Source organism: Ovis canadensis, chromosome 3, assembly GCF_042477335.2.
Source record: "Ovis canadensis isolate MfBH-ARS-UI-01 breed Bighorn chromosome 3, ARS-UI_OviCan_v2, whole genome shotgun sequence".
NCBI lineage: Eukaryota > Metazoa > Chordata > Mammalia > Artiodactyla > Bovidae > Ovis > Ovis canadensis.
In genome coordinates, this window is record NC_091247.1 from 95,741,886 (window position 1) to 95,768,458 (window position 26,573).

General features: G+C 37.3%; 1 protein-coding gene across 5 annotated transcripts in view; it reads left to right on the plus strand.

Annotated features, from left to right (window-relative positions):
• Window positions 1–26,573, plus strand: part of ALMS1 (ALMS1 centrosome and basal body associated protein) — a 190,056-nt gene that overhangs the window by 139,480 nt on the left and 24,003 nt on the right. For all 5 annotated transcript variants that reach the window (XM_069583699.1, XM_069583702.1, XM_069583700.1 and 2 more), the window contains 3 exons: window positions 7,216–7,347; window positions 8,814–8,963; window positions 10,889–12,051. In XM_069583699.1, coding sequence (XP_069439800.1) covers window positions 7,216–7,347; window positions 8,814–8,963; window positions 10,889–12,051 — 1,445 coding nt within the window. The remainder of the gene's footprint in view (window positions 1–7,215; window positions 7,348–8,813; window positions 8,964–10,888; window positions 12,052–26,573) is intronic.

Here is a 26,573-nt window from a genome sequence, read left to right on the forward strand (position 1 = left end):
AAACTCTCATATGCTAGCTATATACTAGTGGCAGTTTGGTTCATATAGGTAACCCTGTGATCCCACTGTTAGACACTTGTGAAGAAGCTGGATATGCAAAAACTGACAGGAAGCAAAAAGTAACAGACTAAGGGAACTCCATTAGAAGTCTGCACAATGAACTTACTAACTGTAACTTACCTCGAGGTTGCATTTGGTAAGGATGTTGTGTTTGAAATAAAGTTGGGCTTTGTTACCTGAGGGACCCCTGTAACTTCCCGCTTCTTATAGGGATCATCTGTTACTATTATTGCTGGTCTACTTCAGACTTAACATCCTAAGGGAAAGCCCTCCTGATTAACCATGGGAGAAGCCCAGCCTTAGAACCTCTCACTTTAAAGGGTTAAGAAGAATAGGGAGAAGATACCTACTGGAGAAAACTTTTGTATACCAGCTAAGTGAACCCATTAAATATATCAGAAATAAAAATCTCAGAATGATTGGAATATAAAAGTAAGAAAATCTGATAGGAAATAGAACATAAAAAGACGGGAAAAGAAGAAAACAAAAAGAAAATTCAAGATTGACTCCAAAGGGTCATCATCAAAAAACAGGTGTTCCCTACAGAAGATAGAGAAGGTGAAAAAGAAGAAATCAAAGGACTAGTATAGGAATAGATCCCAAAAGTGAAAGATACGAATTTTCATATTAATAGGAACTATTATGTACATAAAAATCCACATCAAAGCACATGACTGTTTGAAATTTTGATACACTGGCAAGAGGAGATTCTAAAAGCTTCCAAAGAGAAAACCATATAAAGAAATGATATTAGACTGATGTTAAACTTTTTAAAAATAATACATGCACTATTGATATTACCTGTAAAATAGATAATTAATGAGAATCTACTGTATAGCACAGGGAACTCTATTCAGTGGTCTGTGGTGACCTAAATGAGAAGGAAATCCCAAAATGGGGGATATATGTATACGTATAGCTTGTTCATTTTGCTGTACAGTAGAAACTTACTGTAAAGGGACTGTACTCTGCTCAAAAAAAGAAAAGTAATACATGGGACTAGAAACTAAAGGAATAATGCCTTGAAATTCTGAGGGAAAGTTATTTCATTGAAATTAAAGGTCTAATTTTTTTAAAGGGAAGCACAGAATGAAGGAAGTGAGGTCAGCCTAGCAGAGTGGGAAGGGAATTGCCGCTGCAGCAGTGGTGCAGAAGACCTAGGTCCAGCTCAGAGGACTGCAAGGAAAGAGTCAGGTTGATCGACTGCCTTACATAGTTGGCTGTATTTGGAAGAGATTTTCGATTCTGTTTTCATTTATAAGGATAAAGAAGGGAATGGCATAGAGAAACTTAGCAAATGTAAAACCAGGCAATTGTTAACTCCTCAGGAAAAGCAAGACATTGTGAAAGAAAAGAAATATGATTACAGTATTCTAGTTGGTTTGACTGTAAATAACAGAAATATAACACCATCACATATGAACTGAATATTAATTATATCAAGACTCTTATTTACATAATGTATAAACACTGAACATTAGTATAGGGTTAAAACTTCAAAAGATAGAATGAGGGAATATGGCTGTGACAGGAAAGGTTTCTACAAGGTAAATCCCTATTGATCATAGAAGAAAATAAAAAATTTTCTGGAACTAAAAAGGATACAACAATATGAAACATGTTATTTGGAAACAAGGCTAGTGATACTGGAAGAAATGACTAAATGAATTGGTGGTATTTGAAAACTTGATTTCTATTACAAGCTTAATGGAACTGTTCGACTTTCTGATATTTTGATTAGATTACTGTTTATTTTGTGTTACCTCCCAAAACATCTAAAAGAGATGGAAAAAGGTATATTTGGCAAATACTAACCAAAGAAAAGGTAGTGAGCAGAGTTAATATTGACAAAATAAAATTCTAGGCCAAAAAATAATATATATATTTTATTATATATATTATATAGTATATATTATATATAGTGTATATATATATATACTCCTAGGAGTAGGAATACTCCTACTAATAATATATATTAATTATAATATATAATATGTAATATAGAATTATATAAATATGTAATATAATTATGAAATTATATAATTATGAATTGTGTGTGTGTATATATATATATATGCCTGTATCTGTATATAAGAGCAGGAAATGGCAACTCTAGTATTCTTGCCTGGAGAATCCCACTGACAGAGGAACCTGGCAGCTACAGTCCATGGGGTCACAAAGAGTCAGACATGACCGGTGACTGAATGCGCACACACGCATGCACACACGAGTTTCCCTTGCAATAAAAAAGGCTCAAATATACCAAGAGGCAAGGTAAAATTTGAGCTTATTTTCATGTACTCAAACTTGTATGCAGGAAAAATGACAGGAAGATATAGGTAAACCCAACAATTCATATCCATCAGATACTGAGAGATGCTGGAAGGAGGATTAAAGTGTATGTGCTTGGTTGAGGAGCCAGTTGGCAAAGCTGCCATCTGTGAGATTTAAGACTGTAGACCTCTGGAATCCCACTGAGGTAGAACCATACGGCAGCACCATGGAAGCCTTCATGGGTTCAGATAGCTCGTGCCCCTCTGGCAGGCAGCTGCCCATATCCCCGGGGCTGTGGTGTGGCATGCCTAGCTTGGTTTTGGACAGTGCAGTGCAGCCAGAAAGGCAGCCACCCCCTCACCTGTCAGGTACTAAACCATTCATAGATAACCTGCTTCTGAGTGGGGGTTTCCTAAGAAGCAGAGAAGCGCCCTTCTTGAGTTCTGTTTAATGTCAGCCCTCCACACAAGGGTTTTAATAATAAAAAGGGAAAAAAATAAAAACAAAAAAAAGTTAGAGAAGATTTAAACAATGGAATTTTAAAATTTGATTTATTGAGAACTTTGCATTTTTTTAAAGAACAGGTGAAACACTTAGAAAAATTGATGAAACTGTTGCTTTTAAAGAATTGATGTTCAAACAGAACAGCTTCTTTGACTACTGTAGCCAAATTAGAAATCAACAATAAAAAGTTGTAATAACAACTAAAATCTGTGTGTTATGGGTTGAGTAGTATTCCCCCAAAATTCATGTTCACTGAGACCTTCAGTATGTAATGTTATTTGCAGATGTAATTAGTTAAAGATCTTTAGGTTAAATCATCCTGGGTTTAGAGTGGACCTTAAATCCAGTGATCCGTGTATTTATTGAATAGGAGAGGGGGCCAAAAGCAAAGACTGGAGTTATGCTGCCTTAAGCCAGGGAGTACTAGGGATCATTAGAAGCTGGAAGAGACCAGGAAGAATTCTCCCAGATAACCTTTTGAGAGAGCATGTTCCTGCTGGCACTTGAGTCCAGATCTGTGGGAGAATAAATGTCTTTTGTTTTAAGCCACTCAGTTGATAATACTTTACTGTGGTAGCCCTAGGAAACTAATATACATAATATATTAATATTATATACATATACCAATACAATAACCATGTATTTGAAAATTTAAAACTGTAATTCTAAGTAACTCAGAAGTTAAAGTAATACTGGAAGTTGAAATATATTTAAAACTGTGATATCAAAATGTATAGAAGATAGCCAAAGTGATACTTAGGGTAAAGTTATACCCTTAAATATAAATAATAAAAAATTGAAATGGGAGAACAAATCTATAGGGTTTACACTACCAAGAAATCAAAACTTATTATAAAGCTGTAGTAATCAAGACGGTGTGATGTTGGCCCAAGGATAAACAGACTGACCAGAGCAGAGCAGACTCCAGAAACAGATTCACATATATATGGACACCTGATTGATGATAAAGCTACCACTGCAGTACTGTGGGGGGAAAGATGATGTTTTTAGTAAAATGATGTTACGTAAATTGGATACGGGGTGGGGGGGAACACTGACCCCCCCCCCCACTTCACTGCTTGTCAAAATCAATTCCATATATTTCATAGATTTAAATATGAAAGGCATAGGTAGATGAAATAGATCAGTTTTCTGCAATACAGAGGAGTATGTCTTCATAATCTTGGAATGGGAAGAGATTTATTAAATTGAATCCCCAGCCCCCCAAAATAGTAACTGTAAAAGAAAATATTGACAAATATATCACATGAAATTAAGGTATTCTATTAATTAACCACCAAATGAGAGAGTAAAAGGCAAGCCACAGAGTGGGGAAGATATTTTCAATACATATCTCACAAAGGACTTCTATCTAAATATAAAATGAACTGATAAAAATCAATGTGAAAAAGGTGGGCAATCCAAATTTTGAAAAAGACAAAAGTACTCAAACAGGTACTTTATAAAAGAGAAGGTCAAATAGCCAATGAACATATGCAAAAGTATTCAACTTGATTCATCAGCAGGGATTTGCAAATTAGGATCACAATAAGATCTCTCTGCATATCCATTAGAATGGCTGAAATGAAAAAGTCAGTACTGTGCTGGTAAGAATATAAAACAAGTGGTATTTATTCACTACTGGTGAGAATGTAAATTTTGAGAGTGACCTTGGAAAGCAATTTGCCATTATCTACTAAGTTACACAGAGCAAATTGAGCAATTCTGATCTTAATTATGTACTCCACCGAAGAGGATGTGCGTGAGCACCAGGAGACACACGTGAATATTCTCTACAGCAGTTCTTGTAATAGCTTCAAACTGGAAATTACCAAATGCCTAGTAGTATGGATGAATTGTATTAACATTGTTGAATACTAACCAGAAAGTGAGACTAAGTAAAGGACAAATATATTTTAACACTTAATGGATCTTAAAAATACAACATGAGAGAAGAAAACAAGACATAAGGCTATGTGCTCTTTTTTCTATTTACAGAAAGTTCAGAAATATAAGTAGTCCGTTGCATTTAAAATGGGCTGTTAATTATCAGCCTGGGGGAGATTGGAAGAAAGAATGAGGAGAGCATATATACTTCTAGCCAGGTGTTTTTTAAAACCCTGGTACGTGTTCACTTTTTTTTAACAGTTCACTGAATTCTCTGTGCAATATCTGGTATATGTCTTCTGAGACATAATGCAAAAGGTATTTTTAAGATACATTTTTTAAAAACAAAAAATAAGTACTTAGAAATGACTCTAACAAAGGACATAGAAAATGATTAAGTTTCATTGAATTACAGTAAGGAACCCTAAGTAAATTCAGTGCATCACTACTCAAAATTCCAGTAGAGTTTTTCCTGGGACTTGACAGGCTGATTCCAAGTGTTTTTTGAAAATCAAGAAGTATATTTAAAGAATAAGGTAGGGAACTTGCCATACCAGGTATCAAAAGACTTACTGTGTGCATGTGTGGTGTGGGTGTGTGTGTGTGTGGGTGTGGGTGTGGGTGTGTGTGTAAAACATATTTAAGACCTAATATGTAGTAATAAACAAAAGTGGAACAATGTGTTGACCAGAAACACACCCATGAATGTGGAAACTTAATATATGCCACAGATGACATATCCTGGAGAGGGGGCGAACTAGTCAGTAGCGTTTTGGCCACTGATTATAGATGTAAGAAAAAATAAAATCTGATAGATCCCTGTGTGCTCTGTGCTTAGTCACTCATTGGTGTCCAGCTCTTTGCGACCCTGTGGACTGTAACCAGCCAGGTTCCTCTACCCATGGGGGTTTTCCAGACAAGAATACTGGAGTGGGTTGCCGTGCCCTCCTCCAGGGGATCTTCCCAACCCAGGGATCAAACAAACCCAGGTCTCCCACAGTGCAGGCAGATTCTTCACCATCTGAGCCACCAGGGAAGCCCCTACTGCAAACTAAGCAAAAGCGTAGTCCAAGTGATGTTAAATGTAAAAAGGGAAACTTGAAGCTTTTAGAATTGAGATGACCGTGTTCTGACCGTGAAATACTGGTTTATTAAATGAGACCTGCAAAGCACAGACCATGAAAGAAAAATAAAATAAATATGATATTATTAAAAAATTTTGTACACCAAAACACATAACAAAGACAAGACACAGTCTGAGAGAATATTTGCAGTTCATACAACCTACAAAGAAATTCTACAACAATGTTCATTATAATGCTTTTTAATATTAAAAAAATAGAAATAGCCTAAAGTTTATCAACAGATAACTTGATACATTAATTGAATAGAATTCTGTGTAACATTAAGAATGAATGAATTAGAGTCATTATGAGTAAATCCTCCAATCATAATTTGGAGTGTAAAAGACAAGTTACTTAAAGGTACTCAGAGTATTATACCCTTTATATAAAGTTTAAAGAAGGACACACAAAACAATCCAATACATTAAATTCAAAAACATCCTTGAAATTGGCAGATTCTAAATTGAGCTTAAGGTTGCTGCTGGAAATGGTATTGAGCCTTCACATAGAGTATCTTTATCACTATATCTGTAATGTTTTATTTTTTAAGCTTTATGATAGACGCATTGATGTCCATTATGGTGTTTTTAGTAATCTCTGTTACCTTTCTGTTGCTTTGTTGAAAAATATCTGTTCTTAGAGATAGAAAATGAATCTCTTGTCAATCCATTGTTTAAAATATATATATATATATATATATATATATATATATATAAAACCATTATTAACTGCTTGGTAACTGCATCCTAGTTGTATTGGTGATTTTTAATTTATTTACCAACATAATTTTGCACTTAAGTTTTCTCATACACTTTAAAAACTCATACACAAAAAAACTCACTTTAAAAGACCAATTAAGTAGATAAATCTCAAGCAAATATGACTAAGAAAAAGGAAATAGAAAGTATTAGACAAATTTAACTTCAGGAGACTTTTAAAAATTACATAAGTACTGTATATAATCTAGGTGATATGAATTTTTTCTAGTATTATATGAAATGTCAGAATTTGCCCCCTAAGTGACAAAAACTTTGAACAGGCCAAAGAACTTGAAAGGTGGTTCAGATCTACTTTTCTACTTTGAAAGATACCTGATCTGGACCCCCCCTCCCCCCGCCTTTTTTTTTCCTTACTGTTGCATCAAATCAGCAAAGAGCAGATTTTATTTAAAATGATTGTACACAGAAAAATAGGGAAAGGTTTCCAAACTCCCCAAAGCTGTCATGTGTTATGAAGTCCTCAGAACTGCCCCAGCTTTTACATGGTTGAGCCTATGAGATGCTTTTTTCCTCTAGTGTATAACGAGGTTTTGTTTTTTGGGGGAGGGTGGTGTATTACTTTCTGGTGTTACCTTTTCCTTCTCCAGATGCTCAAGTTCTCATCACTGGGGATGAGGACCTCTCAGACAAAAACCAAGAAAAGGAGATCTACACTAAAAAGGCAGTGACCAAGATTGCTTACTCTGAAGAAAAAGAATCCTTGCAGAAAGATGCCACAGGTAGAGGAACTGAATTATCTGCCTTTTATTTTCTTCTGCCCTTCTAAAATGAATATATCAATAAATAGAAAAGTATTATCCAGTTGTCTTCAACCCTCCTCCATCTTGTTCATATCTGAAATAGAATATTAGCTGCAACTTTTGGTATGCACTGGCAGGTGAAATTAACGTTTTTAAAGCTCTTTGAAATATTTTTGGAGAACTTTGTGTATATTGTACACAAATTAATCTGATTGCCATAAATTCACATAATGGATTTTTAAAAACACTAGTGATAAAAATATTTGGTGCCATGAGATGCTAGCTCTTTAATAACATTGTCATACACAGGCTTTTGTTCTTCAAGAATTTAGCTTGTTTACTTCCTAACTACCTACTTAGTTAAAACACTTCAGTAGGACTGTACTAGTTAAAAATGGCTATTCAAGTGTGTTTAAGTTAGGATTAGCTTTAGCTCTCAGAGATCAAAACAGAACAAAAAAGACATTGGCTTAAAGAAGATAGAATACCAGGTAACAAAGCTCTTTCTCTCCTGTTGCTTCAACGTTTTAGCCTCCATTCTGATACTGTAGCCGTCAGACCCATATTCCAGCCAGTAGAAAGGAAAACGGGAAAAGAAAAAAGTATATTTCTTCCTTTAAATACTTCTCAAAATTTAAATGTATCATTCCCCTCCCATCCTGTTAGCCAGTTATTCACATGGTCACACCAACCTGTGATGCCAGGGAGGCTGGGAAATATAATTTCTATTCTCGTAAACATATGCCCAGCTAAGTCAGGTTCTATTTTAGAGGCAGAAGAAAATCAGTTTCAGAAGACAGCTGGTAGTTTCTGCCACAGTTATAAATATTGAAACATACTTTGGAGTATAATTAGCCACTTCTCTTTTTTGTGTGTATTGCTTCTTTTTCAGAACTTATATGTATTCTGGGCAAAACTTCAAAAATTTACCCCCTTTTTTGCTGTAGCTAAATCAGTGCTTCAAAAGTTTTGATCATGTTAATCTCCACATCAAAAAGTTTTCATTGCCCTTAAAAATTAAAAATAAACCTCTTTAGCCTAGTCTTTCAAAATAGTAGAATTGGCTCCCAAACAACTTTTCAGTGCTTACAAATTCTATAATCAAATAAATTATATAATTGTTCTGTTTCTTAGATGTTGAGTTGCTTTGCTGATTCCATTTTTTTCATATGTAGTCACCTTTCCCCAAGTGTCTTTCTCTTTCATTCTCAGTGTTTACCCATCTTAACTGTCATCTCATGCTAGTGAAAGTGAAAAGTGAAAGTTGCTCAGTCGTGTCCAACTCTTTGCGACCCCATGGACTTGTCCATGGAATTCTCTAGGTCAGAATACTGGAGTGGGTAGCCTTTCCCTTCTCTAGGGGATCTTCCCAACCCAGGGTAGCTGCTTGAAAGGTATTTTAAAGTAAGTTTTGTCAACTTATAGTCTTCTTTTTCCTGTCTTAGGTTCCAGTACTGCTGCTGCTTCACAGCACTCAACTCAACTACAAGACACAAAGACTGACATTAAACAGAAAGAGGAGATCCATAGTAAGAGGAAGGTTACTAAGGAAGCCTGGTCAGAAGAAAAGAAATCCTTACAGATAGATATTGCAGGTAATGAGATTGGGTGGCGGGGTGGGAGCTATAAGAGAGAGAGAGCATGTGTGCCCCCAGGCACCAATGTCCACATGTTTCCACTTAATCCCGGTGAGCATTGTTGTTCAGTCACTAAGTCATGTCTTACTTTGCAGCCTTGTGGACTACAGCACGCCAAGCACCCCTGTCCTTCACCGTCTCCTGGAGTTTGCTTGAATCATGTCCATTTATTTGGTGATGCTATCTAACCATCACACTCTCTGCTGCCCCCTTCTCCTTTTGCCTTCAGTCTTTCCCAGTATCAGGGTCCTTTCCAGTGAGTTGGCTCTGCATATCAGGTGGCCAAAGTATTGGAGTTTCAGCTTTAGCATCAGTGCTTTAGTAAATATTCAGGGTTGCTTTTCTTTAGGGTTGACTGGGTTGATCTTCTTGCAGTTCAAGGGACTCTCAAGTTCTCCAGCATTACAGTTCGAAAGCATCAGTTCTTCAGTGCTCCGCCTTCTTTATGGTCCAGGTCTCACATCCGTGTATGTATGTTAGTTGCTCAGTCATGCCCGACTCTTTGTGACCCCAGATTCTTCTGTCCATAGAATTCCTCAGGCAAGAGTACGGGAGTGGGTTGCTATTCCCTTCTCCAGGGTATCTTCCTGGGATCGAACTGGGTCTCTGCATCACAAACAAGTTCTTTACCATCTAAACCACAAAGGAAGCCCCACATCCATACATGACTATTGGAAAAACCATAGCTTTGACTAGAAGGACATTTGTGGCCAAAGCAATGTCTCTGGGTTTTAATATGCTGTCTGGGATTGTCATAGCTTTTCTTCCAAGGAGCAAGTGTCTTCACTCAACTCTTTCACCTTCATCAAGAGACTCTTTAGTTCTTCTTCACTTTCTGCCATTAGAGTGGTATCATCTGCGTGGAGGGAGGTGTGAAGATATTTCACAAAAAAGGAATTTTCCTGGGCTGTAAAACATGTAAAGAGTTGCCATTTTTGAAAATATTATCCATTTAATTACTGATGATAAAAATGAATTCTCAGGTTTCTTTGCTGAAGAGGTTAATAATACCTCTCTATCAGTTTTATAAGAGAAAAAATTAGAGATAAAGCATATCTTATAATATTCCACACATAGCAGGCAATGATAGATAGCAGCTGGTGTTATAATCCCAATAACCAGAGTGCCCTCCTCAACGTCATACAGCCAGTTTGTGGCAGAATCCAACCCAGAATCTGGGTCTTTTGAGCCCGAGTCTCTTGAAGTATTACCCTGCCAGTCTGGGCACTAGGCACACGGCATGAATCCTTTATACAGGCAGTGAATTTTCTGAATCTTTATATAAACCATTCTTTTTTTTTTTTTTAATGGCAAGGAAAGTTTGCTTTCTTTTGGAGGCTAGCAGACCAGGGGGAGGGTGGATGAGACTTATGTCCAAAGGCTGACTCCCCCACTGACAATCAGTGGGTAAGAGCTTTTAAAGGCAAGTTTCAGGGTGTATACAGGGAAAGGGGACTACATGCAGAAACTGCAGTCAGCTCTGACAGTCGTCTTGGAATTGGTCATGCAGTGGTTTGATCAGTATCATCTTGACTGTTTTAAGTATAGTTAATCTTCAGTTCCAGGGTCAGTTTGTTCCCATTTCTTTGAGGCTGTTCTCAGAATTGTGGCAGCTTATTTCACGGATACAGTCTGGCCATCATGTAGTTAACTTCTCCCACCTTCCCATCTCTGTGGAAAGGGAGGCTAAGCTGACGGCCTTGTAGTCCAGGAAAGGCTTGGGGACTGCCCACTCTTGCCTAACTGCATCCCTGACCTATATAAACTGTTATTTCCTTCAGTCTTTGCTTTGTATATAAAGAATTAAATGTGAATACTATTTCTAAATGGAATGCAGATATTTTGAAAGTACTTCAGAATCTTTTTTTTTTCCTTCTTTTCAGAATCCAAATGTCATTCGGAATTTGAAAATACTACCCATTCTGTATTCAGGTCAGCTAAGTTTTACTTTCATCATCCAGTGCACCTATCAAGTGATCAAGATTTTTGCCATGAATCCTTAGGAAGAAGTGTTTTCATGAAGCATTCTTGGAAAGATTTCTTTCAACATCATCCAGACAAACAAAGAGAATACACTTGTCTTCCTTCCCCTTGTCAACATATGGAAAAGACTAAGACAGATTATACCAGAATACAGAGCCTCAGTATCAATGTAAACTTGGAAAACAAGGAATTGAAGCATGCTTCTAAAAGTCAGGCTAGAGATTTTCCAAAATCTGACAAACAAATTAATGATCTAAAAAGGGATCCTAAGGCCACCCCAGAGCTAACAACCGAGCACACTGTGAGTTTGAATGAACTCTGGAACAGATATCAGGAACGGCAGAAGCAACAGAAACCTGAGTTCAGTGCCAAGAAGGAACTTTCCTTGGTGGAGCGACTTGATCGTTTGGCTAAACTTCTTCAGCATCCCATCACACATTCTCTTCAGCCCTCAGAAAGTACACAGGATGACAGCAGAGGGGAACAAGATGTTAAGGAATGGGGTGATAAACAGCAGCAGCAGAAAAACAAGCTTCAGAAAAAGAAACAGTATAAAAGCCTGGAGAAATGCCATAAAAACACAGGTGATCTTAAGAAAAATAAGATTCTTTCTACTCATCAAGCTGGGAGGTCCAATCAGATTAAAATTGAACAGTTTAAGTTTGATAAATACATTCTGAGAAAACAGCCAGGTTTTCATTATATAAATAACACTTCTTCAGATTCTAGACAGTCAGAGGATAGTGAGCTGCTCACAGATACGGCCACCAACATCCTTTCTACCACCACTTCTCCTGTGGAATCAGATATATTGACCCAAACAGATAAGGAAATGACTTTGCAAGAGAGGAGCAGCTCAATTTCCACCATTGACACTGCCCGATTGATCCATGCTTTTGGCCATGAAAGAGTTTGTTTGTCACCCAGGCGAATTAAATTATACAGCAGTATCACCGACCATCAGAGGAGATACCTTGAGAAGCGGAGCAAGAAAAACAAGAAAGCATTGAATACAGGTTATCCCCAAATTACTTCAGAGCACACCAGAAGGAAACACATCCAGGTACATGGCTACAAATTCCATCTGGCAATGTGACTGCCTTTTTCATGGACTTCTTTAGTTCAGCTTTGCACACAGGTGAAAAAAAGCCAATTGCCCTTTCCTCCTTATAATATTTCTTACCAACTGGAAAAGAGTGAGAAAGTGTAGCACAGTGCTATTGTGAGTTGTCATTCTTTTCATCAACATTCATTTACAAATTACCCTTTGGATGAAAGGCTTTGCTGCTAAATGCTTCAGAATCTGCAGAGTATACCCTTGGTACAGTGGAACTTCAAGTTTAGAATGACCTTCATTCTGAACAATATTGCCTACTTCTTTTTTGCCTGTTGATTTTGTTTATTCATTCCTCCCTATCTTTTAAGAAATGTTGAGGTTCTTTTAAGCACACATGTACATACACACATACATATATAAGTAATATGATTTATTTAAGTAGATGAAGAGTTGGAATGATAGAAAGTTAGATTGAAGCCAGGGTGGAGTGAGCTACAACATGATTTTTAAAACAAATGAGTGAATAATTAAGAGTAATGGGAAGACAGGTTGATACCTTATGGATGTGGTTCCTAAAAGTGAGTCACAAATTTTGCTTTATGTTTTCTACCAGTTAATATTGGTAGAATTTTGTGATCAATTACATAACTCTAGTAGAAAAAATTTTCAAGAGCAGTACAGATATCTCTGGTTTTAAAGACTTAAGAGAAATTTCATCTGTCCTCAAGAAGGCATTGTGGTGTAACAAAATCCTCAACGGATTCCTTACAGTATGTTCTCAGTAACAATAGTCATATGAGGCTGATATGGCCTTAATGTAGAGAATTCCATAAAGGCAGATTTTACAGGGTCAGTAAATGCAGACCATCACTTTAACCCAAGATAAAATTTATTTGGAGACGTGCTCTCCAAATAAGGGTACTTGCAAAATGGTTCATTGGAATATCAACCTTTTAAAGTTTATGTTTTGTCTATGTTTTACAATATATAAATACAGCAATAATACATAATTTATAAGTAATAATTTCTGCTCAGAAATATTTAATCAGTAGAACCCAATGATTAAAACAATTTGGAGACCACTAGTCTAGTGGGAAGAAGGCACAAAACATTCAGACATTTACCATAAATATTATTTCTCATAATTGAGTTTTTGGTAGGTACTTGCATGTATAAATACTTACATGTATAAATAGTACAGTAAGATTTTTTTTTTTTTAAGTAAGCAAAGAATAGGGAAAGACACGATTGAGGCATTTTGTTCCATAGAGGAGATAGGGGGAAAGGATGCAGATAGAGCATTTTGGAGGGGGGTGGGGGGGAGTGTAGTAAAATATATAGCGTGAAGTCTACAGTTTTATCATTTTAAAGTGTACAATTCCATGCTACCAAATATATTCACAGTGTTTTACAACTATCACCATGTCTCATCCCAGAACTTTTCATCACCCTGGGATAAACCTCATTAAGCAGTCACTCTTTTCTCATTCCTACCAGTCCCTGACACCCACAGAATTCTACTTTGTGTTTCTGAACTTTCCTACTCAGATTATTTCATTTAATTGGAATCACATCATATGTGATCTTTGTGTCAGGCTTCTTTGACTTTAGGATAATCTGAGGTTTCTCCATGTCCTAGCATCTGTCAGTAGTTCATTGCTTTTTATGGCTGAATAATAATATTTGTTTAGACATTTTATTTATCTATTCATCCATTCATGGACATTTGAGTTGTTTCTACCTTTTGGCTATTGTGAATAGACCTAACATGAACATTTGTGTACAAGTTTTTAAACACCTACATACAGTTCTTTTGGGTATATATGTAGGAGTTGGAAATAATACTGGGTCATATGGTACTGGGTTGTCCAAAAAGTTCATTCAGGTTTCTCCATAAGAGGTTATGGAAAAACTTGAACTTTCTGGCCAACCCAATAATTTTAAGCTTATTCAGAAACCTTCAAACTCTTTTCCACAGTGGCTACCTCATTTGACATACCCACCAACAGTTTCTAAGGGTTCCAGCTTCTCCACATTCACCAACAGTCTACCTTTTTTTTTTGCTACCCCAGAAGGTACAAAGTTGTATCTCATACTGACGGTCATTTTCATTGTGGTTTGCTATGCCTTTCCCTTTCCATAACGACTAATGATGTTAAAGTACCTTTTTATGTGCTCGTTGATCATGTTTACATCTTCCTTAGAAAAACATCTATTCAGGTCTTTGTCCGCTTTTAAATTGTTTGTCCTTTATATTTTGAGTTGTGAGAGTTCTTTATATATTCTGGATTGTGGAATCTTACCAGATGTGTAATCTGCAAATGTGTGTTCTGCTCACTCACTGCTCTTTGCTGCATGGCATTGTACATTCAATGGAGCCCCAGGGTGCCTGTCTTTTCTTCTGTTGCTTGTGCTTTTGGTGTCATATCTAAGAAGCCGTTGCCAAATCCAGAGTCATGAGGATTTGTTCATTTATTTTTTTCAAGAATTTTATACTTTTAGTTCTTTCACTTGCATCTTGGATGGTATGAGGTAGGGGTCAAACAGACTTCCCTGGTGGCTCAACTAGTAAAGAATCCGCCTGCAATGCAGGAGACCCTGATTAGACTCTTGGGTCAGGCAGTTCCCCTGGAGAAGGGATAGGCTACCCACTCCAGTATTCTTGGGCTTTCCTGGCAGCTGAGATGGTAAAGAATCTGCCTGCATTGCAGGATACCTGGGTTTGATCCCTAGGTTGGGAAGATCCTCTGCAGGAGGGCATGGCAACCCACTCCAGTATCCTTGCCTGGAGAATCTCCAGTAACAGAGGAGCCTGGCGGGCTATGGTCCATAGAATTGCAAAGAGTCGGACATGACTGAGCAGCTAAGCACAGCACAGCACAGAAGTCAAACATCATCTTTTCCACATAGGTATCCAGTTGTCCCAGCACCAGGTGTTGAGACTGTTCTTTCCTTAATGAATGGTGCTGACACAACTGACCACAGGTGTGAGGGTTTATTTCTAGGCTCTCAATTCTGTTCCTTTGATCTACACGCATATCTATATGTCATTACTACACTGACTTGATTACTGTAGTTTTGGTAGTAAGTTTTGGGGTTTTTAAAAAATATTTATCTGTTTGTTTTTATTGGGCTGCCTTGGGTCTCAGTTGTGGGAAGCAGGGTCTTCGTTGCGTCATGCAGCGTCCTTTGTTGTAGAGCACAGGCATCAGTAGTTTTGATGCTTAAGTTGCTTCACAGCAGTAGAATCTTTGTTCCCTGACCAGGGATTGAACCCACATCCCCTGTATTGGAAGGCTGATTCTCAACCACTAGACTACCAGTAAATTTTAAAATTGAGAAGTGTTAGCCTTACAACTTTTTTTTTTTAAAGACACTTTTGGCCAGTCGGGGTCTTATGTCTCCATATGAGTTTTAAGATCAGCTTTTTTATTTCTGCTGAAAATGTCATTGGGATTTTGATATAAATTGCATTTAATAGGTGATTTGCTTTAGGGCTTAATGCCATCCTAATGATATTGTCTTCCAGTCCGTGAATACAGAATGTCTTTTGATTTCTTTAGATCTTTAATGTCTTCCAGCAGTGTTTTGTAGTTGTCAGTGTACAAGTGTTATGATGTTTTTCTTCCAGTTTGATTGAGATATAATTGGCATATCTGTTTGAGTACAGCATAATGACTTATCTTTTATTTGTTGTTCTTCAGTCGCTAAGTCATGTCTAACTCTTTGTGATCCTGTGGACTGCAACAGGCCAGGCTCCTCTGTCTTCCACTGTCTCCTGGAGTTTGCTCATATTCCCATCCATTGAGTCGGTGATTCTGTCTAATCATCTCATCCTCTGCTCTCCTCTCGCCTTCAGTCTTTCCCAACATCAGGGTCTTTTCCAGTGAGTCAGCTCTACGCATCAAGCAGCAAAAGAATTGGAGCTTCAGCACCAGTCCTTCCAGTGAATATCCAGGTTTCCTTTGGATTGACTGATTTGATCTCCTTGTGGTCCAAGGAACTCTCAAGAATCTTCTCCAACACCACAGTTCAAAAGCATCAATTCTTTGGCACTCAACCTTTATCGCCCAATTCTCACATCCATACATGACTACTGAAAAAACCATAGCTTTGACTATGGACCTTTGTAGGCAAAGTGATGGCTCTGTTTTATAATACACTGTCTAGGTTCGTCATAGCTTTTCTTCCAAGGAGCAATTGTCTTTTAATTTCATGGCTGCAGTCACCATCCGCAGTGATTTTGGAGCCAAGAAAAGAAAATCTGTCACTGTTTCCATTTTTTCCCCTTCTATTTGCCGTGAAGTAATGGAATCATAAGCCATGATTGTAGTTATTTGAATGTTGAGTTTTAAGCCAGCTTTTTAACTCTCCTCTTTCACCTTCATCAAGAGGCTCTTTAGTTCCTCTTCGCTTTCTGCCATTAGGGTGTTCTCATCTGCACATCTAAGGTTGTTATTACTTCTGGCAATTTTGATTCCAGCTTGTGATTCATTCACCCTGGCATTTCACATGATGTATACATCATGAAATGATTATCACAGTATGTTTAGTGAACATCCATCATCTCCTATAGATACAAAATTAAAGAAATAAAAAATATTTTCCTTGTGATAAGAATTCTTATGCTTCCATATCTTGGCTATTCTAAATAATACTTCAGTGAATGTAGTAGTGGATTTATCTCTTCAGATTAGTGTTTTTGTTTTCTTTTGAAAAATATGCATAAGTTAATTCTTGGGTCATGTGGTAGTTCTATTTTTAATTTTGCGGGGAACCTCCATGTTCTCCGTAATGGCTGCCCCCATTTCCATCCCCACCAGTAGTGCATGAGCATCCTGTTTCCTCTGCATCCTTTTCCACGTTGTTATTTGCTGTATTTTGCTAACTGTCATTCTGACATGTGTTAGATGATATCCCATTATACTTCTGCTTTTTACTTTACTGATGATTAGTGATGTTGAGCATCTTTTCATGTGCTTCTTGGCCATCTGCATGTCTTCTTTGCAAAAATGTCTATTCAGATCCTTTGCCTATTTTGAAAATCAGGTTGTTTAGTTTTTTTATGTTGAGTTGTCTGAGTTCTTTGTATATTTTCATTTCTCACCCCTTCTCCAATAAATTGCTTGCAGTTATCTTCTCCCGTTCAGTAGATGGCCTTTTCTTTTTCTTGATGGTTCCCTTTACTGTGGAAAAGCTCTTAGTTTGATGTAGTCCCATTTATTTAGTTTTGGTTTTGTTTCCCACGCCTGAGAGGATACATCCAGAAAAAAGTACTGAGACCAACCAGTGTCACATAGCTTCCTGCCTGTGTTTCCTTCAGGAAGGTTTGTCTTTTTTTGGTTGTAGTTTCAGTTCCTACATTTGTCTTTAATCCGTTTTGAATTTATTTTTGTGCATGGTATAGTTCAGTGATATTAAATACATACCACCTTATGCTCCTCCCCTAGCAACCACTATTCTACCTTCTGTGTCTTAAGAATTTGACTACACTAGTTACCTCATGTAAGTGGAATACAGTATTTATCCTTACGTAGCAAGTTTATTTCCCTTAGCATTTCCTCAAGGATCATCAGTGTTGTACCATCTGACTAGTGTATGTGTATACCACATTTTGTTTATGCATCCATCAGTAGATACTTGTGTTGCTTCTACCATTAGACTGTTGTGAATATGATGCTGTGAACATGGGTGTACTGATACCCGTTCGAGACCCTGCTTCCAGTTTCTGTGGACATACATCCAGAAGGGGAGTGGCTCAGTTACGTGGCAGTTCTGTTTGTAACTGAGGACTGCTGTACTGTTTTCCATAGTATCTATACCATTTTACAGCCCCACTAACAAGACAGACGGTTCCACTTTCTCCACATCTTTGCCAACACTTGTTATTTTCTGTTTCTTTAATAGAGGCATCCTAATATGTATGAAGTGATATCTTACAGTTCTGCTTTGCATTTCTTTCATGATTACTGATATTGAACATCTTTTTACATGCTTCTTGACCATTCACGTACCATCTTTGGAAAAATGTCTGTCCAAATACTTTGTCCATTCTTGAATCATGTTGTTTATTTTTTGGTCATTGAGTTGTTGAAGTTCTTTATATATTCTGAGTATTAACCTTTTATCACATATTATAAATTTTTCTCCCAACTGGTTAGTTGCCTTTTCACCTTTTTTGATTGTGTTCTTTGATACACAGAAATTTTTAATATTGATGCAGTACCAATTGTTGACTTTTGCTTCCTATACTTTTGAAATCATTACCAAGTCCAGTGCCATGAAACTTTCCCCTAACGTGTTCTTCCAAGAATTTTATGGTTTTAGGTGTTTATTTTGTTTTGAGGTAATTTTAGTATATGCTATAAAGTAAGGTTCCAACTTCATTCTTTTTAAGAGAGTGTGGATATCCAGTTTTCCCAGCACTATTTGTTAAGAAAATTATTCTTTTCCCATTGAGTGATCTTGGCCCCTTGTCAAGGGTCAGAGATCCTTTGATCATAGATCCTGGGACCATATGGCACAAAGGTTTATTTCTGTCTGTCTATTCTAGTCCATTGATGTACTTGTCTTTATGCCAGTATTTCACTGTTGTATTACTGTTTTGAAATCGGGAAGTATGGATCCTCCAACTTTGTTGTTCTTTTCCAAAATTGTCTTGGTTCTTCAGTGTTTCTTATCATTTTTAGTGATTTCTTACAGTTTTCAGTTTTTTTCATTGGTATATGATTTCTTTGAGTTTTTTTTTTTTTTTTTTTGCTAATTTAGCAGCCGTGTAACTAACAAATTTGCTTAAGCTACTGTCTCAAATGTATCACTGTCAGAAATGAAGTTAGTATCTATTGACTCCACTATTATACGAAGAATTAAGAAGTTGGTTGTGCTTGCCCTACTTCTCCCCACATACAGCACACTTCCCCCAATGTACCAATATTTATTTTGTGAATTTTATGTTTATTCTCGAAGTGTTATTCCTGTATTGATTGGCTTTATTTTCAAGAAGTATAACATTTTTCTTTCATATTATAAGCAAAATCACTGTATGTTTTTTAAAAGCATCAGTATTGGTCACAAGTCTTTTCAATATAACTGAGTTTATTAATTTAAATAATTATATTGTTTGGATAGATTTTTCAATAGTTTTTCAGCAGTGTGCATCTCTTCAGTTCTAGCAAATCTGAGATTATCATTCTGTCACCTTTGTATAGGAATAACAGCTTGTTTGGGTATAAAACTTTTCACAGCTTTTTAGAATATTTATTCATTTGGCTGTCTCAGGTCTTAGTTGCAGCATACGGATCTTCATTGTGCAGTGTGGGGTCTTTCATTGAGGCACATGGACTCTAGATGCGGCGTTCAGGCTTAGTTGCTATGTGGCATATGGGATCTTAGTTCCCTCCCAGGAATCGAACCCACCTCCTTTGTGTTGCAAGGCAGATTCTTAACCACTGGACCACCAGGGAAGTCCCAGTAATAATCTTTCATTCAGAGCTCAGTTAATTTTGCTCCCCCTTTTCTGGGTGCGTATGTGTAATATATCTGTGCCAGATGCAGCCATGATATTTTTTTCCCTATGTTGGATCCTGGATTTTCAAAATTTGTCAGGTTTTTAAAATTTGTTTTCTTACTTTCCCAGGGTGTGTCTCATTTTTGGTCAAAAAATAAAATTTACATGCCTCACAGTTCATTCCTTTTTTAATTATTTCCCTTTTTCTCTCTGCTGGTCTTTGTTGCTGCACAGGCTTTTGTCTAGTTGTGGCGAGTTGGAGTTACTCTCCAGTTGCTGTGCACGGGCTTCTCTTTGATAGCCTCACTTGTTGAGCACAGGCTCTCGGGCTGATGGGTTTCGGTAATTGCAGCACGTGGGCTCAGTTTATGTGTCTCCTGGGCTGTAGAGCACAGGAGTCTGTAATTATGGTGCACAGGCTTAGTTGCCCTGAGGCCTGTGGGATCTTCCTGGACCAGGGATCGAACCAGTGTCCCTGCATTGGCAGGCAGACTCTTCACCACTGAGCCACCAGGGAAGCCCTACAATTCATTCTTTTAAAGTGCAGCCATCACCCCTAATTCCAGAACATTCTTCTCATACCAGAAAGAAACTCCATGCCCGTTAACAGTCGTTTCCTAGCCTCCGCTTAATTTTTTCAGGGTTCATTTTGTAGCATGAGTCAGTTGTTTATTATGGCCAAACAGTATTTCATATGCATGTACAACATGTTTATTCATGAGTTGTTGGACGTTTGGATTGTTTCTGCTCTTTTGGCCATGATGAAAAATGCTGCAGTGAACATTAATGTACAGATTTTTGTGTCAACATGTTTCCTCCATTTTCTTAGGTGTGTATATACCTAGGAGTACAATTGCTAAATCATGTTGTAACTCTGTTTAGGCTTCTGAGTAACTGCCAAAGTGTTTTCGAAAGTGGCTGCACCATTTTGCATCTGCGTCTAGTGGCTGCACCTAGATCATATTCCAGTTTTTCTACATCTTCATCAACACTTGTTTTCTGTCGTTTGGTAATAGCCGTCTTATGGGTGTGAAGCGTTATGTCACTGTGATTTTAGTTTGCATTTGCCTAACAGCTACTGATATTGAGCAGTTTGCACATGCCGGATGGCCATTTGTTTGTCTTCTTTAGAGAAATATCTGTGCAGATCCTTGGCCCATTCTAATATTGAGTCACTTGTCATTTTATTACTATTTCTCTGTCTATTCTGAATACAAGTCCCTTATGTTTTCCACGCATGCCCTTACATTCTGCGACTTGCTTTTCACTTTCTCGATGGTATTATTTGTGGTACAAAAGTTTTCATTTTGACAAAACCATTCAATTTATCTTTTATTTCTTTTGTTCCTTATTCTTTTCATATATCTAAAACTGTCATCTAACCCATGGTTACAAAATATTTACTCTCTTTTGTTTCTTCTAAAAGTTTCATAATTTTAGTTCTTTTAGTTTGATGAACATTTTTTAGTTAATTTTTGTACATGGTGTTGAGGCAGTACAATTTCATTCTTTTGCCTGTAGATATCCAGTTGTCTTAATACCATTTGCTGCAAAGACTATTCTTTCCTCCACTGAACTGTCTGGGCACCCTTGGCAAAAACCAATTAATCATAAAGGAAAAAAAAATTTTTTAATTTTTTTAATGATAAAGTTATAAATGTAAGGGTTTATTTCTGGACACTGAACCTATGTCTCTCTCTATTCCACTACAACACTGTCTAATTAGTGTGAATCCTCCAACTTTGTTTTTTTCCTTTTCAAGCGTATTATTTTTAGGTCATACGAATTTTCAGATCAGCTTGTCAGTTTCTGCCCAAAAGAAGAAACTAGACAACTTGAATCCTGGGGAGGGATTGCATTGAAACTGTAGAAGAATTTAGGGAATCTTGTTACTCTAATGATATTAAATCTTCTAATCCATGAACATAGGATGTCTTTCCACTTACTTAGGTCATCTTTAATTTCTTTCAGTGATGTTTGTAGTTTCCACCTCTTTGTAGTTTGGTACTTCTTTTGTTAAAAGTATATTGAGTATTTTATTCTTTATTCTTTTTAATGACATAACTAGTTTTCTGAAGTTCAATTTGGGACTATTCCTTGTTAGTGTAGACTAACAAGTGTAGCAAGAGAAGAGCTGACTCATTGGGAAAGACCCTGATGCTGGGAAAGACTGAGGGCAGGAGGAGAAGGGGACAATGGAGGATGAGATGGCTGGATGGCATCACCAACTAAATGGACATGAGTTTGAGCAAGCTCCGGGAGTTGGTGATGGACAGGGAAGCCTGGCGTGCTGCAGTCCATGGGGTTGCACAGAGTCTAACATGACTGAGCAGCTGAACTGAACTGTACAGGAATGTACTGATTTTTTTCATATTTATCTTGGTCATTGCAACTTTGTTGAACTTGTTTGTAAGTTTGAGTATGTTTAAGTTGTGTGTGTTCATTGGTGTTTTCTATGTAGAATAATGTGTCCTCTGCAAATAGAGATTGTTTTCCAATATGTCATTAATCTGTTTTTGTTGCCTAGTTACCCTTGCTAGAACCTCCAGTACTGTCTTGAATAGAAGTGGTAAGAATGAGTATCCTTGTCTTATCCCTGATTTTAGGGAGAAATCTTTCTGGTCAACATTAAGGATGATGTTTACTCTGAGATTTTTATAAATGCTCTTTGTCAGACTGAGGAATTCTCTTTTATTCCTATTTTGTTTAGTGTTTTGTTGTTGTTGTTGTTGTTTTACTTTTTGGCCATACTACAGAGCATGCCTGATCTTAGTTCCCCAGCTAGTCTAATCTGTACCTCCTGCAGTAAAAGGGCAGAGTCTCAACCACTGGACCACCAGGCAAGTCCCTGTTAATGGTTTTATTATGGAAGGGTTTTGGGTTTTGCCATGTGGTTTTTCTATGTATAATGAAAGGACCATATGTTTTCTTTCTTTATTAACGTGTGTATTGCATTGACTGATAATCATATAGGAAACCAACCTTGCCTTCCCCAGATAAATCCCTTTTGGTTTTGATGTATAATTCTTCTGTGTTGCTGGATTCAGTTTCCTAGTATTTTGTTGAAGATTTTCCTTCTATATTGATAAGGGGTACTGGTCTGTAGTTTTATTATATCTTCGCCTTTCTTTCTGAAGGTAATACTGTCCTCATAGGATGAATTGGGAAGTGATCCTCCTTGTGTTTTCTTCCTTTTGGCTGTGCTGGGTCTTCAGTGCCACGCAGGGTTTCTCTAGCTGTGGCAAGCCGGGGCTGCTCTCGCTGCAGTAGCTTCTCTTATTGCAGAGCACAAGCCCTGGAGTGTGTGTCCTTCAGTAGTTGGGGCACGGGGGCTCAGGAGTTTTGGTTCCCGGGCTTTAGTACACAGGCTCAATAGTTGTGACACACAGACTTAGTAGCTCCACAACATGTGGGATGTTCCTGGATCAGGAATCAAACCTATGTCTCCTGCATTAGCAGGCAGCTTCTTTACTGCTGAGTCACCAAGGAAGCTTCTTGTTTTGAAGTTGTTGTTTTTTAAGTTTGTGAGTGCTTATTGTTAATTCTGCTTTAAATGTTTTTTTTAGACTTTACCAGTGAAATAGGCTTGGGCTTTTCTTTGGTGGGTGTTTTCTGACTACTGACTCAGTCTCTTTCCTTATTGTAGTTCTGTTCAGATTTTCTGTTTTTGCTTGAGTCCATTTTGGTAGGTTATTTTTCTAAGAAATTATCTGTTTCATCGAGGTTATCTAATTTGTTGACATATAACTGTTCATAATATTCCCTTATGGTCCTTTTTAATTTCTGTGTGATTGATAGTAATACTCCCTGGTTCATTCTTAATTTATAATGATTTACATGTTCCCTTTTTTTCCCCTTGGTGAGTCTAGCTAAAATTTATCTAGTTTTTTGGATCTTTTCAAAGAACAAACTTTTGATTTCATTTTCTCTCTTTTTTTTTTTATTCTCTGATTCATATATTTTCTTTTTTTTTTTTTTTTAAGATTCATTTATGGCTGTGCTGGGTCTTTGCTGCTGTATGCAGGATTTCTCCAGTTACAGCTAGTGAGAGCTACTTTCTAGCTGTGATGCGCAGGCTTCTCATTGCAGTGGTTTCTCTTGTTGTGGAGCACGGGCGCTAGGCATGTGGCATTCATTAGTTATGGCTCCCGGGCTCTAGAGCACAGGCCCAGTAGCTGTGGCGTCTTAGTGTCTCCACTGCATGTGGCATCTTCCCAAACCAGGGTTTGAACCCATGACTCCTGCATTGGCAGGCAGATTCTTTACCGCTGAGCCACCAGGGAGGCCCGTGATTCATACATGTTCATTCTAATCTACATAATTTCCTTCATTTTGCCTCCTTTGGATTTTATTTGCTCTTCTTTTTCTAGGTTCTTAAGACTGAAGATGAGGTTATCAATTTGAAATCTTTCTTCTTTTAATATATGCACTTAGAGGTACAAATTTCTATAAGCTCTGCCTTCACTGCATCCCATAAGTTTGGTTACATTTTGCTTTCATTTTCATTCATCTCAAAGTATTTTCTAATTGCCCTTGTGATTTTGTCTTTGAACATTGGCAATTAAGAGTGTGTTGTTTAATTTCTATTATTTCTAAAATTTTCAGAGTTCCTTTTTGGTTTCTAATTTCATTCCATTGTGGCCAGAGAACATATTAATACTGTGTTACAAATCACAGTAAATATAAATGTTTTGTGACTATTTTGACCTAGCATATGGTTTCTTCTGGAGAACATTACATATGCCCTCAGGAAGAATGCATATTCTGCTTCCGTTGGTTGGAGTATTATGTATATGTCTTAGATCTACTTGATTTGTAGTGTTATTCAAGCCTTCAATTTCCTTACTGGCCAGTCAAATTTTTCTATCCATTTTGAAAGTGTTATATTGCAGTCTCTAGCTATTACTGTTGAATTGTCTTTGTCTTCCTGTATTTCTGTCCCTTTTGCTTTATGTATTCTGGATATTAATTTTTTTTCTGGTACTAAGCTCTGTATCCCTTGTACATTCAGATTTAATTTCAGCAAAAACTTGTATCCTAGGATGTTTTTTCCTTTCCTCTCAACCTGTTTTCTGTCTTACAAGTGAGTGTGGGGCCAGTGCCACATGTGTAATCCTCTTCTTGCATTCTGATTATTTTCATTCCCTTCATCTTTTTCTCTACATTTCAGGAGACCGTTTAAAACTGTACTCTGCTCCACTGGCTAAGTTTTCTTTAAATCAAATTTGTTTTATTTTGCATAGATTAATTCTGCAATGATATAACGACATAATTACTGTCTTCATTTTTTTCCTTTGGTGCCTGGCGTTGGTTTTCCAACATATGGCATATATTCATTAACTTTTTATTGAATTGTGTTAATTTTGTCAACAACCTGTTAATCTCCCCCTGTTTTGCCAGCTTATCTTGGATCTATTTCATTAAGCCCATGATCTTTTTAAATTTTCTCTGAGCGAAAATGCAGATTCTTTTCCTTTTATTTATTTATTTCTGATTGCACCGGGTCCTTGTTGCTGGGCACCGACGCTGTAGTTGCTGGGCACCGACACTGTAGCTGCAGCAAGTGGGAGCCTACTCTGTGTTGTGGCACACTGGCTCATTGTGGTGGCTTCTCTCACGTGGAGCACAGTCTCTAGACGCAGGGGCTCAGTAGTTGTGAACTGTGGTCTGGAGAGCACGTGGGCTCAGTAATTGCGGCACTCTGGCTTAGTTGCTCTGCAGCATGTGGAATCTTCCCGGATCAGGGATCGAACCCATGTCCCCTGCATTGGCAGGCGGATTCTTATCCACTGTACCACAAGGGAAGTGTCCCCAGTTCTTTATTGACTAAAATGGGTAAACCTTCTGGCAAAGTAAATTCTTCCCCCCTCTTTTGTTCTTCCTTTCTTCCACTTTAATGCTACAGAATGTTTTCATATTATCTTCTCTTTTTTTCAGATTACCTTTGTCTCTAAGCAGTTTTGTGAAAACCATTTATTTAATCCCACGTAATGTGGTTAAATTCTTTCTGATTGGCTTATTACCTGTTTACAAGATACTGAGTCCCCTTCCTAGGACATGAACCTGAAGGTTGATTTTTTTTTTTTTTGCCTTTCAGAGTTTGGGAAAGGCAGAAAGATAGTCATTGATTTTAGGACTCTGGACAGCTTTAGCAGGTGATATTTTTCTCTGCCATTATTTTGGAACATAAACTGATGGCCACTTTTCTAAGTGTGGAGGTGAGAAAATACCTGGTTCTATAGGACATGCCCTTGAGTTTTGCTCTTATACTACTGTAAAGTCAGCTGGGAGCTGCTTTCATAGCATTGTTGCATGGGCAGTGATATAGCAGAGGCCTTATTGTTTTTTCTAGCAAACTTTAGTAATGAAACTAAAGACTTAATTTTAGACTTAAGAGGTTATTTTCCTATCCCTTTTTCTGATTTCTTCCTGGCCAAAGAGGGTATACAGTAAACCATTCTGGCTAGGACAGAAGAACCTGTTTTTCCACTGGGAACGTGTCTCCCCTTGGAAGACATGTTCTTTTTCCTGGGCCACTTTCTATAATCAGTCCCTTTTCTGAGATACCAGTGGGATATTTTTAATTCAGGTGACTCACCTTTACCCTTCTGTATGATCCTTTGTGTAGGAAGAGTTTTGTGGTGGCATGAGTTGAGTCTGTTCCCTAGGCTCTGAATACTTTTTTCACTTTTTGATGGTTTTTGTTTGTGTATTTCAGTTATGAAAGAGGTTCATTAAGCCCGTCTCTGTGCTATCATATTTTCCAAAATCCATTATCTGTTTCCTTAGGTTTTTTTTTTCTCTCTCTCTCTCTTTCATATTCTCTTTCTTCTTTTTCTGTAGGCTCCTTCTCAACTAAAACTGCTTATCATAGACTGTAGTAGAGGACTTGCCTGTCATGATAGCTTTTATTGATGCTTCATCTACCTTACATCTTTCTCTTTTCTTTGGTAACAACTATTTTTGTCAAAAAGATATTATTTTATTACTTTTAAATATAAAAGTAAAAAGATAACTAAAT